Here is a 17509-nt window from a genome sequence, read left to right on the forward strand (position 1 = left end):
AGCCTGTTTGTGTGCAAATAACTCACTTATCCACAATATCCACAAAAATAGTTGTCCCTTGAGTCTAAGATTAATGTTAAGTTCAATTCATGTTCAGGTTAAGATTAAAGCTGTTATATGAAGTGAAAAAAACAAAATCCAACCTGTTTGATCTCATTGAATGCTGGTGTAGTAATACGTAGGTTGTGTATTAAGTGGAATTTTCTTGACACCCCTTTTCTCTTTTCTCTCTTACCCACTCGCTGTTTCCCAATCAGTCGATAGATTGAGTGAGTTGCTGCTAGGCTCTACCATTGAGCTCCCTCACTCAAGCAGTTCCAATGGTGACCAGAACCACACGGGGGCACCAGTGAGCAGTAAGTCTCCGGCCTTGCCTCTATATGAATGTAGCCGAGTAAAGTGGATGTTCATATAGATAAATGAAGAAATGTGGTATTTTATTAACACGCCTCTCCCTTATTCTATTATTCAGATGGAGATACAATTTCAGTCAATGGCACACATGATGTGAACAGCGCACCATTGAAGGTATGACCATGACCATAGAGTTTGCACTTCATTCAGAGACTCCTTCTGTACTAAGTAAACAGTACATTGATAAACATTGCCTATGGGGTTTTAACATTGCCTTTGTCTGTTGATAGCAGCAGGACAGAAATGGAAACCAGCTGCACAACAGGACACCCAATGAGGTAAGCCTGACTGATGTCAAGCATGTGGAGCCAAATTTGTATCACTGGATGACTATTTGAATCACCTGGTGGAGCTGCACACCTATGTTGTCTCAGAGTTAAATACCGTAAAAAATAAAAGTACAGTGAAATGTTAAGTAAGGGAACAGCAGAGTTCAGATAATCTGTGACTTTATTAGTGACTAATTTCAGGGGTATCAACACCTGTATGCATTACAAAGCAGATTTCAGTTCAGGTTCACACTAACTTAACTGTGTCTGGGTTTCAGGAGGTATGCCAAAGACTGGTAAACTTAAGCACTCAGCTCCATGCACTACAGGTAAGAGACTTTTGTCCACTTCTCATACATCTGCCTGTACATAACAACAATCGCAAAAATGTCCTATGTACAGTAATAGTAATCCATAATACATGTTTTACATTTCCGATCGTCTAACTGTAGATATGCCTATTATCCAACCATTACAACTCAACAATAATATATTAGTAATATAATATAAAAATATATTAGTGATATCTTTCTATAAATGCTTGAAAAGTAAACATTAGGCTACGATTCATTTCCAAATAATTTATTTCACCTTCCTGGTCCTTCTCACACCCCTCCCTTCCCATCCCCGCCCCCTCAGGCCGCAGTCGTCCGACAGGACTCCATCTTGGAGCTCTGCTCTCGTGAAGGCTCCATGCCCGGCTCCACCCCGACCACCCCGGTGCCCCTGCCCGGCGGCCCGCCCTCGCGGCTCAGCCGCTCCATGTCTCGCGACACGGGCATGGACGCGGGCAGCCCCGGGTCCGTGTCAGGCTCCAGCAGCGGTGGCGGATCGGGCGCCGACTTCGCCCTACTCCAAAGGCAGAACAGCCTGCTGCAGGAGGAGTTGGGCAGGCTACGCTCGACTGAAGCCAGGCTGAAGGACAGCGAGAAGGCCCGCTCCGAGCTGGAGCAGAAGCTGCGCGACTCGCAGGAAGGGAGTGGGGACGCCGCGGTCACGGGACAGCAGGAGACGGAGACCGCAACACCACAGCTGGTGAGGCATGGGGAATACAGGAGTGCCACTGTGTGTGTGTGTGTGTGTGTGTGTGTGTGTGTGTATTTGTCAGTATGTGATTGTTTCTGTGTGTCAAGGACGGTAATCAGAACCATTTGGGTCAATTTCCAATTGCATGGTTTCAATCAATTTAATTAAGTCCTAAAGATTGCTTGATCAAGCATAATTAACCAATAATCACCACCTTTAGGCATATCTGGGTGCAATGGTTTAGATAACTGCATCAATCAACATTGGTAACCTTTGACCTTTTGACCTTGTGTCCTTCAAGGTTCCTGCCCAGAGGAGAGGCAGCAATGGAGACGCTGCCCCCCTTGCTCCGCTTGCCTCCCAGGAACCTATTGACCAGCTAGACGGCGTTCAGGAGGGCAGTGAGGAAGATGAGAACTCAGATGATGAGGAAGAGGAGATACAGATCACGTCCCGGTCCGACAGTCCCAGAGGTCAGCAAAAAATGTGGACATCTCATCTCACTGTGCTTAACGCTACACTGTAACTCTTCTTCAGTTGAACCCAAACTACATCTACTATATTCTGTCCAAGAAGGAAAGGGCTTATGCATCATAATTATGCCCACACATCATGAGGCAATATATGGTACTTTGACTTAAGTGAAACAATACAATTCCCAGAAAAACCCATTTCCACATTCCTTTCTTGGTTTGCATTCTGAATGTTCTTATCCACCACCCCACAAGCCAGCTTGTGTAAGCACCGCTGCATTTCAAACCACCTTCATTCTCCTCTTTTGACCTTTATACCTTTCTACCACATACCACTGATTGTAGCTTAGGTGTGTCATAGCAGTAAATCTTCAGGATCACTGTAACTGTCCCCTCTGTAACTGTGATAAGGTGGTGAGCTGGGCAACATCACTCGCCAATGTTTAACCCTGTTTCCGTTTCTTTTTGTTAGATAGTCCATAGAAAACAAAGAAATCATCACAAGACACGCTACAGCTAGTTGTACATAGTGTAGACAGCACTACATCTTGAGACACTAAAGCAGCTCTAAGATACAATAGAAAGGGTGGAATGGGCTTGCCTGTGCTAACATGTGTTTGATTAAAGCATTCTCCTGTGTGACTTTACAGATCTTCAAGATATTCCCGAGGAGAGCGAATGTGGTCTAGAGGCGCGGGAATCAGAAGAAAATCCTGAGGACCCTCAGAGTTAACGTTCGCCCCAGATCCTCAAAGCCGTGGAGGTGATGCAAGGGCTGGACCTAGTCTCAACCGCCATATGAAATATCTAAAGGACTCTTGTCAGTGTAGCAATGGCTTTATGCATTCTGGAACCATGTATGTTATATATCTTACTATGATATTGAATAATTTAGTCAACATGTGTTTTGGTTTGTAATTAATTAACACTTTATTTCTAGTTGTCTAAAAGCAGACTTCCGTTGTATTCCATGAGGTTATCTCTTTCATCATTCTACCTTAGTAAAGAGGGGTATATTTTACTTTGGGGAAGAGTTTGGGAAAAATTTCCCATCCACCTCTATCTGATGAAAATGTATACTTTACATATCAAAAAGAAAACATCATGACTTTAAGGTCCTCTTTATGTCAGCATTATAGTGTTTTTATGTGAACAGGCAACACCTCTTCCAGGGTGGGCTTTGACCTGTAAGCGGTGGACAGGAGTAAAGGTTTATGCTGCAGCGGTCTGTATTTAAATGCTGATATCATGTGTGGGCCTCTTCTGGCACCAGCTTCTCTTAACCACAAACACTTGAAAACAATTCCTGTGCTTTTTCAGTGACCAAAATATTTCAGTTATTTTTTATCTGAAGAGAGTGTCATTGAAGGGACAATGACTTTTGGTTTTCACTGAAGGAAAGACTTGCTAAAGACAAACCAAAGTCAATTGCCATGTTTTCAACAGCGGAAAAAAAAGCAATGGAGTCATTTCACAAGGAAAACTTGATATGACCAACTTGACTGAACCCAGTGCACAGTAGAACTGCAGCACTGTTATCAAACCTCTACATAGTGGAAAATAGTGTTGAATCAATGTAGCAAGTTGGCATTTTTTTAACCGTATTTTTAATTATACTGTTCATTTTTGATGTGAGAATCTGGTCTCTTCTACTAGAGAAACCAGTCTGCTGTCCTCCGTCTTAAAACCAGACCAAATTTGTCAGAGGATAAACAGAATGTCCCTAATTAAATGTTCTGTCAAACATTGTTGACATTGTTATACTGGAAATTTCTAGCTTAGAAATTATACAATAGTAGTTTATTTGTGAGTTCCTTCCTATTACGGCACAAACACACAAAAAAAATGAGAAACTACAGTAGTGTTTCACACTCTATATTATATTATATATACGTCTTTGTCTGTATAAACATTTGAATTGTCATGGGGAAAAAAAGATTTTGTGGACTTTTTAAACTGTGATGTAATTTTATTGTTTTTATTTTTGTTTTTTTATCTGACTTAATAACTTTGCTCTTATGTCTTGTTCATAAATATTGCTTAAATTATTTGTCTTGTCTGGCATTTCCCTTGCATGCACCACTGCACCAAGTCAGTCTTAAAGTACTTTTATGTTGAAATATCAAAACTTTTATTCAAAGGGGTATTTGTCAAAATAACAAGACTACCTAAACGATGACTCACTCTTCGATTAAAAAATCAATAAAGAAAATAGAATTCAACTCTTCAATGTGGCCATGCATGGAATTTCGTTTGTCCTTCTTTGGTCTTTGATCTAGATAAAGGTATTGAGCAAGCAGGGAAGTCGATGAGGGGAGGGGTGTGTGAGTGTGTTCAGTCCATCCTGTGGTTGACATAAGTCCACAGGGATAGGCCTGTTGGGATATTTAACGACAGGAATCCATAACACGCCCTTATGCCTGGAGTCTGTTGTAACTGTTCAGCGTGACGGAGGTCTTGCCTAACTGCTTGTTTAACAGGAGCTGGAAACCGGGGTGAGTCGAGGAAAACTATGTTCAAGAAAATGTTTTGAAGTTTTTGGTTTGGACATCTGCGGACTCTTTCCCACTGAGGTGTATGCCGTTGAAATATGGACAATGTCATGCGATGTCTTATAATGCACTGTCGATGTTAGCCTAGGCTGCTCCCTAATGTAAAAAAAATTGCATTTCCAATGATTGTTGCCGCACAAAAAGTAGGCCTAACGCCAAACGCTTTGAAATCCATTGTTTTAAAATATGTACGCTGAGAGCAATAGACTATTATAAAGGACCTAGAGGAGTAAGCAGATGTCAGACTTCTGACACCAGATATTCCAGGAACGAATCTAAGACTTGTTTCCACAAAACTCTGAGACACAAAAGCTATGGTAGCCTAAGCTACAATATGTTACAGTAACAGTGTTTTCAGGGACGGGGGCATTTCTTTGCTTTAGGCTAGTAATATTGTTGTAGGTCACTGTAGACGGTAGGGGGCAGCAACATGAAACATGCGGCTATTTCCACATTCCATACTCAGGCCCTGTGTTTACTGATGAAAAAATGTCCCAAGTATTTTTCAAATTTGTGGATTTAGTAGCCTTGCTAACTCTCAAAGATTATCTCTGAAAGAAAACTCTTAAGGTTTTCTTAATAAGAGATACTTGTATTGGTGACCTCGCTGTCCTCCTTTATAACCCAGAAAAACACAAAGCAAGCTGAAAAGAATGGACATTAAAAGCATTAAAGGGAATGTAAGTAAAACCATCATGTAGGCCTACTTTATTCATTAGAATCCATCCGTTCACTGCATCAGTGTCATCTGCTGCCCAGCCTTCATCTATTCGAACAGTACTTTGATGTTTCCTCTGTGATGGCAGGAAATGTGGTGGGGGACTCTGGGTACAATCCGACCTTTTCCTGGCTTTAGCCCTGAGGTTGATGCCCGTGATATTCAAACAGCCTTGGATAAAAAAGGTACTTTTATGCAACACACTGTCCTCATATTAGGTGGTAAATGATTTCTGTGGGAATACAGGGTTTTGGCCCTTGAAACTGTATTTTTATTTATTTATTTTTATGTAAAACAAATGCCTTTCCAACAGATGTGGGCGCTTTGGTGGGAATTCTGACCAATCGAAATAATGCCCAGAGACAAAAAGTTGCAGAGGCCTTCCACCAAGTCTCCCAGAAGGTACTAAAAGTGTAAAGTGCACAAAAGTGCACTACTTCTACCTTTTTTAATTCGATCAACAACCAAACCAAGGGATCCACAAAGGCCCGAGCAGTTCCTCCACATATCCTCATTTCATATTTTTGATAATTAACAGCATGTTAAATCTACAATATTCTAATCACACCCTGGAGTAAACCAGTTGTACCACCACCCCCACCCCCCACCCCCCCCTTATCAGGACCTGAGTCCAGCTCTGAAAAAAACTCTCTCAGGACCCTTGGAAGAGCTAATGCTGGCTCTGATGATGACCCCAGCTCAGTTTGATGCCCACCGCCTGCGTCAGGCAATGGAGGTAGGGGCACACCAGAATTCAACTGAACTTATGCATCCTCCTCAACTTCGTTGTCTGTGCCCCTGTGTTTCAATGATGGATGGATGGATATTCAGTATTCAAAAAGCGCCCTAGCACTTATCAACGTTTTAGTAAAAACAATCTTCCCTGGAGGCAAAACATTCACAGATCTGTCAATATGCCAGTCTAACTTCTAACTTAGGCTAAAGTAAAGAAGATTACTGGAAATTATACACATCTCCTTGTCACTAATACCATTTTTCATTAGTCATTCATTGTTATCTTTGTAATATCTAGACTAGCACAAATCCCTACATGTTTTACTTGAGAACAGCATATCACAGCTATAATGTGTTCTTTTGAAAAAAGTAACCTTTGAAACAAGCTAATAGTTAGTTTAGTTAGTTAATCTTTCCCTAACCACGATAACTAATGAAAGAAGCTAAAGGCCTAATGTTTTTGTATGAATAAATGTATCATATGCAGGAAATAAGCATGGTAATAGAGATTGATTTGTGTTCATCTTGTTATTTGTGTTCATCTTGTTTTCTTTATGATGAATGGGTGTGGTCAGGAGGATCGAATGTAATTTTTCCTCCCTTGAGATCAATACTTTGCTCAACGATGCATCACGCAAACAGAGATTCTGCAACCAAGATGATGACATGATTTACATTTTTTTTAAATGATCATTTATTTGCATGTTGTATGTTGCTCATTTTGTTTCTTTGATTTCTTGCAGGGTATGGGCACTGACGAGGAGGGGTTATTGGAGGTCTTATGCTCCCGGACAGGGCCACAGTTAAAGGACACCATGGTAGCTTACAAGCAAGGTGAGAGAAGGGAGATGGGGATGGATGTCTGGGTGAGCAGCACACCATTTAGGATTACGGTCAAATGTAAAGATACATTGGTGAATGTATTAGTGAATAATATTAGGAGATAGAAATGGGGTGTCAAGGTAAGTTCACTTCAAAACATCACGATGACAGAGATTAGAATCATCCCTGTAGAGCAAACTGAGCAGAAACATTTGTGAGATAATGATTTGTTTATTGCCTATAACTGATTTGTTTAGCATTTGGACGCTATCTGGAGAAAGACTTGGAGAGTGAGACCAGCAAAGATTTTACCAACCTTGTCCTGGCCCTTGTGATGGTAGTGTATTGCTTTATGTTTGCCAACATTTCATAAGTCAGTGTACTTTCTTTTGTTTTAGATTGTACCTTACAGGTGTTTCCTATTTTCTCTCATGTAGAAAGAGGAAAGAAACCCAAAAGGACTGATCGACTATCATCTGATTGGTGAGGACGTAAAGGTATGCTTGACTTCCTCAAACCTATTATTCTTCTTTTCTGACAAAAAGGCAGAACAATTATATTTGTGTGTGTGTGTGTGTGTGTGTGTGTGTGTGTGTGTGTGTGGTTTGTTGAAGGCTCTCGCTGCAGCAATAACTGGTAAGAAAACTGACACGGCCCCATGGATACAGATATTAACATCACGAGACCTAGACCATCTCAATAGAGGTACGCTGCCTGGCCAACCTTACTGCATAAGCCTTTTCCCTTTTGTGTTCATGTTTACATATCTAGAACTGCCCATGTACTGTGCTTCTCTGACACTCTCTGTAATTATTCTGCTTGTGTCATTTCACTCAGTGTTTCAAAGACTACAAATTTTAAAAGGAGAGACCATAGAGAAAATGGTCCAGAATCACTTCTCAGGAGACTTGAAACTTGGTCTGCGCATACTAGGTATGTCTATCAAACAGCGTGTGTGTTTGTGTGTGTGTGTGTGTGTGTGTGTTTAATTGAATTGAGTCCCTCCTCATTCTGTTTTGTTTCACCAGTGCAATGCATCCAGAACACTCCACTTTATCTGGCCCAGCGTCTGCATGGTTCCATGAAGGTCAGTTTAACTTGATAAAGGAAACGCTGATCGAGCTCATCTGTTAATTGCCAAAAAATCATAGTGGTCTGAACCTGGTGTGGGTTTGTTTCACTTTGTTTTTACAGAAAAGCAACATAGTGCGAGGAATAATGGTGGGCCGCAGTGAAGATGACTTACTTTGTGTGAGGAGAGAGTTCAAAAAGCTTGCCAACACTTCTCTGTACTCCACAATTGAGGTGTGTGGGTCTCTCCTTCTGTTTCTCTCGATCATCCATTTTCAGTGCTGCACCAGACCTGAAGGTATAAAAGTTCTGAGGTGAAAGGAGCACTCCGGCCGTGTTTACTGTAACATAGAGCCCTGTTGCTTGAGGTCACCGAGTAGCGAGTACTCTCGGTAGGACTGATTTTCTTCTTTTTCCCCCTACTGACTACTCGCTGACTTCGAGCAACATGGGCTCTATATTACAGTTTTTCTCAGTTGCTTTGGCACATTTCTCAGATCAGATTCTCAAAACCGTTTGTTCAAACTCCATATCATCTTATCACTTGTGCACATCATGGAAGCAGTTTCTCCCCATTTTGAACAAATAGCAATGTTTTGGTACATCCATGCAACTGATTTTGTACAAATGTCTGCTGTTTTTTTTAATTTTCCATGGCTAATGTCATGTTGGTCAAAATACACTATTGGTTCCCTGGTGAATAGTCCTACCCCATAAATATATTGGCCTTATTTCATTGTTTGTGTTATTACATGTTGAACTAGTTGTCATAACTAGTTGTAAAAGTCTATCTAGCACATATAAATATATGTGACCTGACAGACAGGAACGTCAGGATGTATAGAAAGATGTACAGTGGTGCACAGCTCTGACCAAGGGGTGTTTTACTGTATATTGGCCATTTTTTCATTTGCACAAAGCCTTTTTTTAACATATTGTCACAATGTGTGTCAACAGAAAAAAGCTTTGAAACACATCCACTGTCTTGCAATCAACCCCCTCCACACACATTAATGTGTAACTCTGTTAGTTTTGAAATAGAAAATACTGTTGCCTTGCGCATTGTTCATTACAAAATATTTACAGAGTAAACTGTCACATTGACAAGACAAAACAGTTTGACAATCTTGACCTAAACAATAGCGTCAGGACTTGTCATTTTCATTGCACTCTCAGTTTCATTGGTATAAATATTTGCTTTTGAGGCATAAACAAATCATTTTGAGCAAGATACCTGCTTTTGCAGGTAATGCACTATGCGGTGCAGTTTGCTGTAATTGTTTTGAGAAATGCACAAACTGTTGTGCAAATGTTAATGATGATTCGAGAAATGAACCAAAGCAACAGAAAAACTGTAAACATGGTGTTACAGTTTTTCTCAGTCGCTTTGGTGCTTTTCTCACATCACTATTAACATTTGCACAGCAGTTAGTGCATTTCTCAAAACAATTAGTGCAAACTGCAAAACCTAGTGGATAGCCTGCAAAAGCACGTCACTTGCTCAAAATGGATAGTCCATTCATCAAAAGTCAGTGTCATCAAATGAGAAGTCTTGACACCATCGTTTATGAACAAGATAGTCAAATGGCTTTGTCATGTTTTCATTATGACAGTTCTCTCAGTTTTTTCCAATGCAAAAAAAAGGTCAGATCTCGGTGACACTATCTGAACATGCTCAAGACAGCACTATACAGTACTTGTACAGCCATTTGAAAACTACAGTAAAGTTACACATTAGGGGAGTAAGTGAGTACAAGACACTGAATACGTATGTTTTTACTGTATGCTATTTGCAATTCTACAGCATTGTGACAGAATTTGATAACTAGTTCAACAATTTTGTATGTAAGGACTCAAGCAATAAAATGAAGAATATTAGTTTTATTGGGAACGACTATTCAGCATCCGTAAGTATAGTTCATTTTGACTGACATGACATAAGCAAATGATAATGTTAAAAAACAGCAGAGAATTGTATGAAAGCAACTGATACATGTCCAAAAGCATTTGCAATTTGTTCAGAGGAAGGAGAAATTGCTACTATGATGTGCACAAATTACTAAATGTTGTGGAGGTTGTACTAATAGTTATGAGAATTTTCACTCTGATCTGAAAAAAGCACCAAAGCGACTGAGAAAAACTGTAAGAGTGTAAGGGTCACTCTCTGAAACCCACTTCAGAAAATGTCAATATAGAGACATTCACTTGAATGTTTTTGTTACAATGACCATTATTGACTTGATTTCTGCTTTGCTTTGCAGAAAGAGTTTAAAGGGGATCTGCAAAAAGCTCTGTTGGCACTGTGTCGATCAGAGGACCTGTAGAGGAGGAGAGAGGAATATGAGAATCCTGTTTACAGCATATTTATTTTGTACATGTATTCTCCACAAATAAATGTACATTTTGAGTCTTTGTCTCCAGTGTCTAATCTTTGGTCCAGAGCAGTGAGCAGTTGAAATCGTTCATTCAACATCCAATAGATTATAGTAAGCAGGGTAGCCAGTTTATTAAAATGAAATCTATGACATTATGAAATTCAGCCCAATAACAAAGGCTATCGTCAAAAATGAATCTGAGCAGAGCTAATTGTCAAATATTTTACGTGCACAACTGAACATCGCACAACTGAAAAAACTGAAAGTTAACACAAAACAGCTATCTTTATCACATCTCGGCTAAGCCTACTGGAGATAGTCCCAAAGTGGCCTATTGGTCTCTTTCTGGGCATTTTTTCCCGTTTTCCACACAGTTGATGGACGATGCCCAGCCTTGAGCCATGATTTCACGAATGGCTTAGGGTTGAACTGGACCAGGGGAGGCGCATTGATGCTCAGAAAAAGAAGCGCATTTAAGCTGCGCTCCCTTAAACGATTTCTGGCTTTGTCATCAATGTCATGTTCTAGCAGAACTAGTAGTGCCCTGGCCAGAACTAAGGGGGCTGGGCACTACCGGGCCCTATGGTAATTCGAACACTGCACTTAATTATGTTTGTGTGGGAACTCAAACTTGAAACATGGTCCGCAAGCAAAAAATAAAACCTATAGCCTACTGTTAAAGACCGCATTTGGTACATTTGATACACAGGTAAACGGTTCGGTAAAAATATGTGTAGACCCCTATTCAATACCATATCGATCAGTCAGTACCCTGAAGGCTATCATGCCAAGAGGAGCCTACATAATTTGTCAGAGATTACATTGCATACATCTCATACCAATGAACTCTGCTCAATATTCATGTTATAGGGCAGTGGTTCTCAAAGTGGGGGTAGCCAGGTGATTTTCAGAAGAAAAAAAATATGTAAGCCTATTAGAAATAGCATATTTTAGACATCATTTTAAAAAAGATAAAAAAAAAAAATAGTAGTTACATTTTAAATAAAAGCCTTTTGGTTTTCTTACACCTGGCACCATTATTTTGGGGGGTCGCGGGCTGAAATGTTTGGGAACCCCTGTACTACTGTGGACTCATCATCATACCATTACACATTATGCTTTCCCTTAAAATATAATTTAGCCTATCTAAAGTGCATCAGGATCTTTCAGGTGAGGTAGCCAATATTAAATTGAAATGGGTAGGCAATAGGTAGGCACTGTGAAAAATGACTCGCGAATGACTTCATGGACTGCACTTCTTCAACCTCCTCATCTTCTTGTTCTTCTGTTAATTTATTGGCTGTTGGTATTCAGTTTTAGTGCATTACTGCCACCAGCTGTTTGTGGTGGAGCACGAAAACCAACCAACCAGCCAACCAAAACATCATTACGCACATAATGGGCGTGTCGCCGTTTCTCTACAGCCCTTCAAAAAAGTAAAGTGACGTTTTGGACCAGTGTGAAAACATTATATCAATTCAACACACACATCTATCATGAATGCTCTTGGTACACTGAAAGCGAAGATGAAAGATTTACAGGAGAAGTTGGCCGAATCCGAGAAGCAAGCTGATATCTGGAAGGGGAAGTTCGAGGAAGAAAAACAATTGCGTGAAAGGGTGAGAAGAAACATCAGCTTGGGCTTGGGCTGGGCTCCGTCTTGAAATATTAAATGCATTTCACTCATTGCATAAAGGTTTCTAGCCTATATGGTTGACCAAGCTGATGTGGATATAGGCTCCTGCAGCTCTGAGGGTAGAACGAGGTGCTCAGTACTCTTACCACGGTTAACTTTTGTAATTAATTGGTCAGGCAGCTTTCGGGTATTAGGTGAGTGTTTCAGATTAAACTACATAATGTAATTAATAGATTAGATAATCACGTTTTAGTAAAGCAAGTCTTCATATACACCACACACACACATATACACCACAAGTAATGTTTCTTAGGTGTACCAGCTTGTGTCCAGATAGCATTAACCCACCCACTGTCATTTACTGGCCCCTATGATACCTAGCATATATTTAGGCCCCTTTTTTCTCATTGGCTTCCTCGATGTGGTCCTCCCATGGAACAGTGAGTTCTAAGAGGATGATCAGCTTCGAGGCATCAGAGATCAGAGTGTTGTTATAGCAGCAGTTTCTGTTGTACTGTTGCTAGCAGACCGGAAGAGCTGTGGTTGGCTTCTCCCCAGCTCTGATCTTTTTCTTGGCTCTGAGGATGCTCTGGGGTCCCTCTTTCGGCAAAGAAATATGTGCAGTCCCTGTCAGAGTATAAAAAGCACCAACTGTGTACCATCTACTTTACCCAATCTCTGGCATGTTAGCACCTTTGTATTGTCAAAATAACAGCATGACAAGTCTCCCAAAATTACCTCAAACTGTCTAACTTTTCCTTAGCATGATGAAACCTGCACCACTTTATTATGCACGACTAACAGAATACACTAGAAATGAAATTCCGAGGAATTACACGAGGGGATGCAGTCTGCTGGTTAGGGTGTTGGTGAGGCTGTGAAGCTTGCTGCTAGCTGTTTGGTAGGGTAATTGTGATACCTGCAAAGGTGCTTTTGGAGTAACCATATTTTAATCTTGTGTGACATGGCATTCTTGAGATATCATACTCAAAGGTGTTTTTGACCTTGACATTTGACCTTCAACCTCCAACTTCAACTCACTTCATCTTTGAGTCCATAAAAACACTCGTACCAAATTTGAAGCATGTACGTCAAGCCGTTCTGGAGATATAATGCTGAATGCATGAGAAATGGCTGGGACTTTTATTTTGACACACAGGAAACACTTTAACAGGATGTGTAGTTCAGGTAGAGCTAGATTGTATGCTTAGAAGCTGAGACAGTTAAATTCCTCACAGGTGACACCAGGTGCCAGTGTTCTGATTAGCCTGGGAACTGCTCTGAGAACTACTTAACGAGCGCAGCTGGCTCTATTATGACATCACAGCCCCCATTCAAGTCTATGGGGGAAAAATACACTTTTACCGTAAAACTTCAAATAATCGCCGAGTCCCTAAGAGACGCCTGTCTCTTTTAAACGCCTGGCATGGCTACAGGTTTGGGTTAAAGGCCGGTCTCCAGTAGAGGCCTGGTCTGTTTTTTAGTTTCGGGTTGTATTTAATGTTCTAAAACCCGTCAGATCGTCTGTTTAAAGATTCGCAATGACGCGAAACCATTACAGAAAGGAGGTTACAGCAGTGTGAATTAGATGTTGCACGTCAGTACAAGCCGTCGCAAAGCATTCACATGCCTGGTCACAGTTGCAAGGTTTTAGAATGTTGCATCAAGTTGCTGCTCATCTCGTTGCGAATCTTGGGTGTGATTTGGGCTTAAGTATGGCGCAGACTGAGCACGTTATGATTAGATGGCATTAAAAGACTGCAGTGGGGAAAAACTAGAGTTCCAAATTGTATAACCTTTTTTTCAATATGAACTATGCCTATATGTCCGACTTCGTCATCGTTCAATTCATCCCTTCAACCCATCCCTTGTGTTAATTTGCGGATAGGCCGATGGTAAGCTTGTTTTTATGCTGGCAACAAAACCAGAACGGTTCGTGAACGTTATTCTTTATTCTAAATGCCATGGCGATAAAGAGAAAGAAGTCAGAAAAGGAATTTACCTTAGACTAGGCTATATCAGAGCCCATTCTCTGTCTATATAACCTACTGAAATAATGGGAGAAACAATATGGTTCATGCTCTCTCATGCTGTTTCATTCGTGCTGAAAAGGAGGGAAAATGAAACATTAAGCACGTTCCACTTTTGCATAAATAATTCCTGAACGGTTTTGGTCAGGGCTGATAATGCAACTGTATTTGACAAAGGACCGATATAGGCTATTTGCTAGTGACAAAATATGAGCTTTCCGTGTGATACGATCTCTTTGTAGATTACGTTTAATTAAAACGTGTTTCATCTGGCTATCCCTGCTATTTGGATCTTACTGTATCTCACTCAATGAACAACATCTCAACACTTAATGAATGATGATCCGTTGTCATCAGATAGCCTAGTCATATAGGTAGACATTCAGTGTGTTTGAAATAATTAATTCGATAATATTTTCCATCTTTGCAGAGGAAAAGTTTTGTGTAAAGGGAATTAAAGGCCTGTCTCATATAGACGCCTGTCTCTTATACTAGCCGGTGCAGTTTGGCGATTTCGGAAAATAAAAGCCCGGGCTATTATTTGGAGTTTTACGGTAATTACAAATATCTCAAAAAGTATAAACTTCTCAAAAATGAAAAATGGATAGGATGGTAAAGCCTTGGAAGATCTACAGAACGGTGCTTCAACCAAATTTGTATGTTAAGCGGTTTAGGCTGAATAGCGCGCACAAAAAGGTAAAAAGAAAAATAATAATAATAAGAAGTCTCCGGATGTCAATAGAGGGGATGCATCCCCTCTAAAAAGATCTGAGATATTTTGGAAGCATTGGACTTGTGCGGACTTCTACATCTGACTGCTCAGAACAGAAACAGAAAAAGAAGTCAATGAATTGGTACCAAAACAAGTTTCACTTCAGGGATGTGAAAATATTTTATTTGAGAGATACATGGCACTGACATTTTGAAAAGTAGGCTAAAACTTGAAAACTGGACATTTTTAGGTTTAGAACTATTTGAAGCAACAAAAGTGTTTCAACAAAAGCATTTCTGTGTTCCTTTGATAAGAAAATATATGAATTGGGGAAGGGGCCTAAAAGAACTGTCTGTTGCATGTATTGCAGTCAACCTATCTTGTGATACAGGCGTTCTGTAATACTTCTGTCCCTATTTGCCAACATTATTTTCAATCTGAAGTATAGAGAACAGAATCTACTTACAGAATGCCCCCTTGTGATACCTCTATCTGTTTCCAGGCTGTCACAACTGGAGCAGGCAGAGAAGGAACTGAACTTGACAAAAGCAAAGCTGTCCTCTGCACTGCCAATGCTTCCAGAGATGGAAAGGAGACAGATAGAGGGAGAGGTGAGTGTTACTGGTGGTCTTTTCCCTTACAATTTGTTTTTTGAAGAACAAAGTTATACTACAGTACAGTCGGATTTTCATGTAAATAATACAGCATTCCTGCAGTAAAGTACAGTATCAGTACTATGCAGTACAATGCCGTTTTTACGTGTCCAAAATACTGCATTTCCTTCATAAGAACTGCACATATTTCCTCTAAAACTGCAGTTTTGATACTCAGAAAACGGCAGTTTTGGCAGTTATTTTTTTGTAAGGGGTTGTGGTTAACTTATCAGTGTTCACATGTTTACCAATGTACTTTCACCCGCATTTTTGCACTTCCGTATCTTTGTTATCATGTTGGTTGGTGTGCTCTGTCATCGGAAATTTCTAAACCATATTTGTTTGAGAGGAAGTGATTCACTGTGTAAAATAGCCAACAGGCTACAATAGCCAAGTATGTAACTCACAATCAGATTCAGAGGTTTAATTGGTTGAACCATCCCCACACTTTGGAAACCACTTTGTTTTTAATGTCTATTGAGTGTATTTGTTTGACTCTCAGCAAGCCGAATGTAAACACATCTAAGAGGCATTGTAGAATGTAGATAATAAGACACTAAATTATGTCCAGTTGATCTATTTTCTCCGAGCCAACATGTATCAGTAATCTGCAATGCCCACTAGAGACTAGAGATGGACGAAGTACACAATTCCTTTACTTAAGTGAAAGTAGATACACCTTGTCAAATATTACTTGAATAATTTTCTTTGAAAAAATTAACTTCAAGATGGTCTATGTGCTTAAAAGTAGTGAGTACTTAATGCTTATATTTCAAATGTAGTGGAGTCAAAAGTACAACATTTGTCTTTAAAATATAGTGGAGTAAAAGTCACACGTTTCCAAAAATATTAATACTCAGTACAGTACAGTACAGTACAGATAGTCAAAAAAAAGTAGCCTACAACAAGTAAATGTACTTAGTTACTGTCCATTAGCGACCCCCTATATGGAGATGATATCATTACAGTCAAACAGGTCAAACAACTCTAAAATCATACAAATATAGGGGGAAGATCCAGCCATAAACTGGAAGAGAAAGTGGCCAATAGCATTGACTTTGTTACAAGTATTTTTGGCAATAGCTACCACTCAATTAAAATATTTAAATGTAAGTGTTGTAAATAGCACTAATTATGTTTTATCTGTGTGTTCCCTTTTCGCAGCAATTGTAATTAATCTGGGATCAGAGAAACGACCAGCCGGCCACTGCTGATGATGTGAGATCCCCGCTCCTGTGTCAGCGGCAATTGTCATGTTCTCAATTCTCAATTGTCATGTTCTCAATTCTCATGTTCTCAATCCCTACACTTGTTTGCTATGTTTACATTTGTCATGTTCTATGCTGCACCCGTCAGGCCAAACCATTTCTTTGATCTCTAAATACAAGACACACACACACACACACACATACACACAATGGATTTCTCTCGCCACTGCTGCTACTCTTATTCCCAGGACAATGTCAGCCAAGAGACAAGTATTAATACCCCCAGGTGGCATTCAGGGGGTCTACCCCTCCCACCTGCTACCCGCTCTTCCCCGCACCCCCCAACTAGTCAGACATGCCAGTGGTTTGGCCTTGACAATGCCAAGCCCAAAGAATAACATTACTCTCATACTCAGTATGAAGGTTATATAAAGATAGCCACTCATGGACAATGGTCCAAAGATGGATCACGTTCCAGGTGCACCATGGGAGCTTGTGTAGTAGTCCACTGGTTAATACTTTTTTACCATTTTGTTTAATATATTATTGACTTATGAATATTGGGGAGTGATGTTGAAGTACGTTACTGTAGATTTTTTTGATGATAAAATCTACCTGTCCTATGTTGAATGTTTTAAGCTCTTTAAGGACTGGCATTCATTTATTTTACTTTACTCATGACTTCCTGCTTTTTATGTGTCATTCTCTGTATTATTCAATCTTTGGTGGTATATCAAATTGTACATCCAATTGCAACTGACATTCTGGATACTGTATACTATTTTATATACTACTATTAATGAGCATTATGCATC

At 40.1% G+C, this 17509-nt stretch overlaps 2 protein-coding genes across 12 annotated transcripts in view; both read left to right on the forward strand.

Annotated features, from left to right (window-relative positions):
- The window catches only part of arhgef2b (rho/rac guanine nucleotide exchange factor (GEF) 2b), a 53041-nt gene extending 48625 nt beyond the window's left edge, over positions 1–4416 (forward strand). For 8 of the 10 annotated variants that reach the window (XM_076280384.1, XM_076280386.1, XM_076280383.1 and 5 more), the window contains 7 exons: positions 258–356; positions 473–528; positions 645–692; positions 962–1012; positions 1323–1718; positions 2011–2182; positions 2833–4416. In XM_076280384.1, coding sequence (XP_076136499.1) covers positions 258–356; positions 473–528; positions 645–692; positions 962–1012; positions 1323–1718; positions 2011–2182; positions 2833–2915 — 905 coding nt within the window. In that variant the 3' untranslated portion in view covers positions 2916–4416. The remainder of the gene's footprint in view (positions 1–257; positions 357–472; positions 529–644; positions 693–961; positions 1013–1322; positions 1719–2010; positions 2183–2832) is intronic. The other 2 variants (XM_076280393.1, XM_076280385.1) reach the window with 1 other exon arrangement.
- A 103-nt stretch (positions 4417–4519) lies between these two features.
- LOC143119116 (annexin A2-like) lies at positions 4520–10486 on the forward strand. Of its 2 annotated transcripts, XM_076280394.1 has the most exons (13): positions 4523–4677; positions 5363–5414; positions 5541–5637; positions 5766–5854; positions 6075–6188; positions 6931–7021; positions 7267–7346; positions 7447–7506; positions 7624–7714; positions 7847–7942; positions 8038–8096; positions 8204–8314; positions 10342–10486. In XM_076280394.1, exons 2-13 carry the CDS (start codon positions 5388–5390, stop codon positions 10402–10404), a joined length of 978 nt encoding a protein of 325 aa, XP_076136509.1. In that variant the 5' UTR covers positions 4523–4677; positions 5363–5387; the 3' UTR covers positions 10405–10486. The 2 variants fall into 2 exon arrangements, with proteins under 2 accessions (XP_076136510.1, XP_076136509.1); XM_076280395.1 differs by lacking the exon at positions 5363–5414 and having other exon boundaries at positions 4520–4677.
- The last annotated feature ends 7023 nt before the right edge of the window (positions 10487–17509 follow it).

This window comes from Alosa pseudoharengus, unplaced genomic scaffold (genome assembly GCF_046254945.1).
Source record: "Alosa pseudoharengus isolate Yale_2024_CS ecotype anadromous, Long Island Sound unplaced genomic scaffold, YU_APseudo_1.1 YU_APseudo_1.1_scf_12, whole genome shotgun sequence".
Taxonomy (NCBI): domain Eukaryota; kingdom Metazoa; phylum Chordata; class Actinopteri; order Clupeiformes; family Clupeidae; genus Alosa; species Alosa pseudoharengus.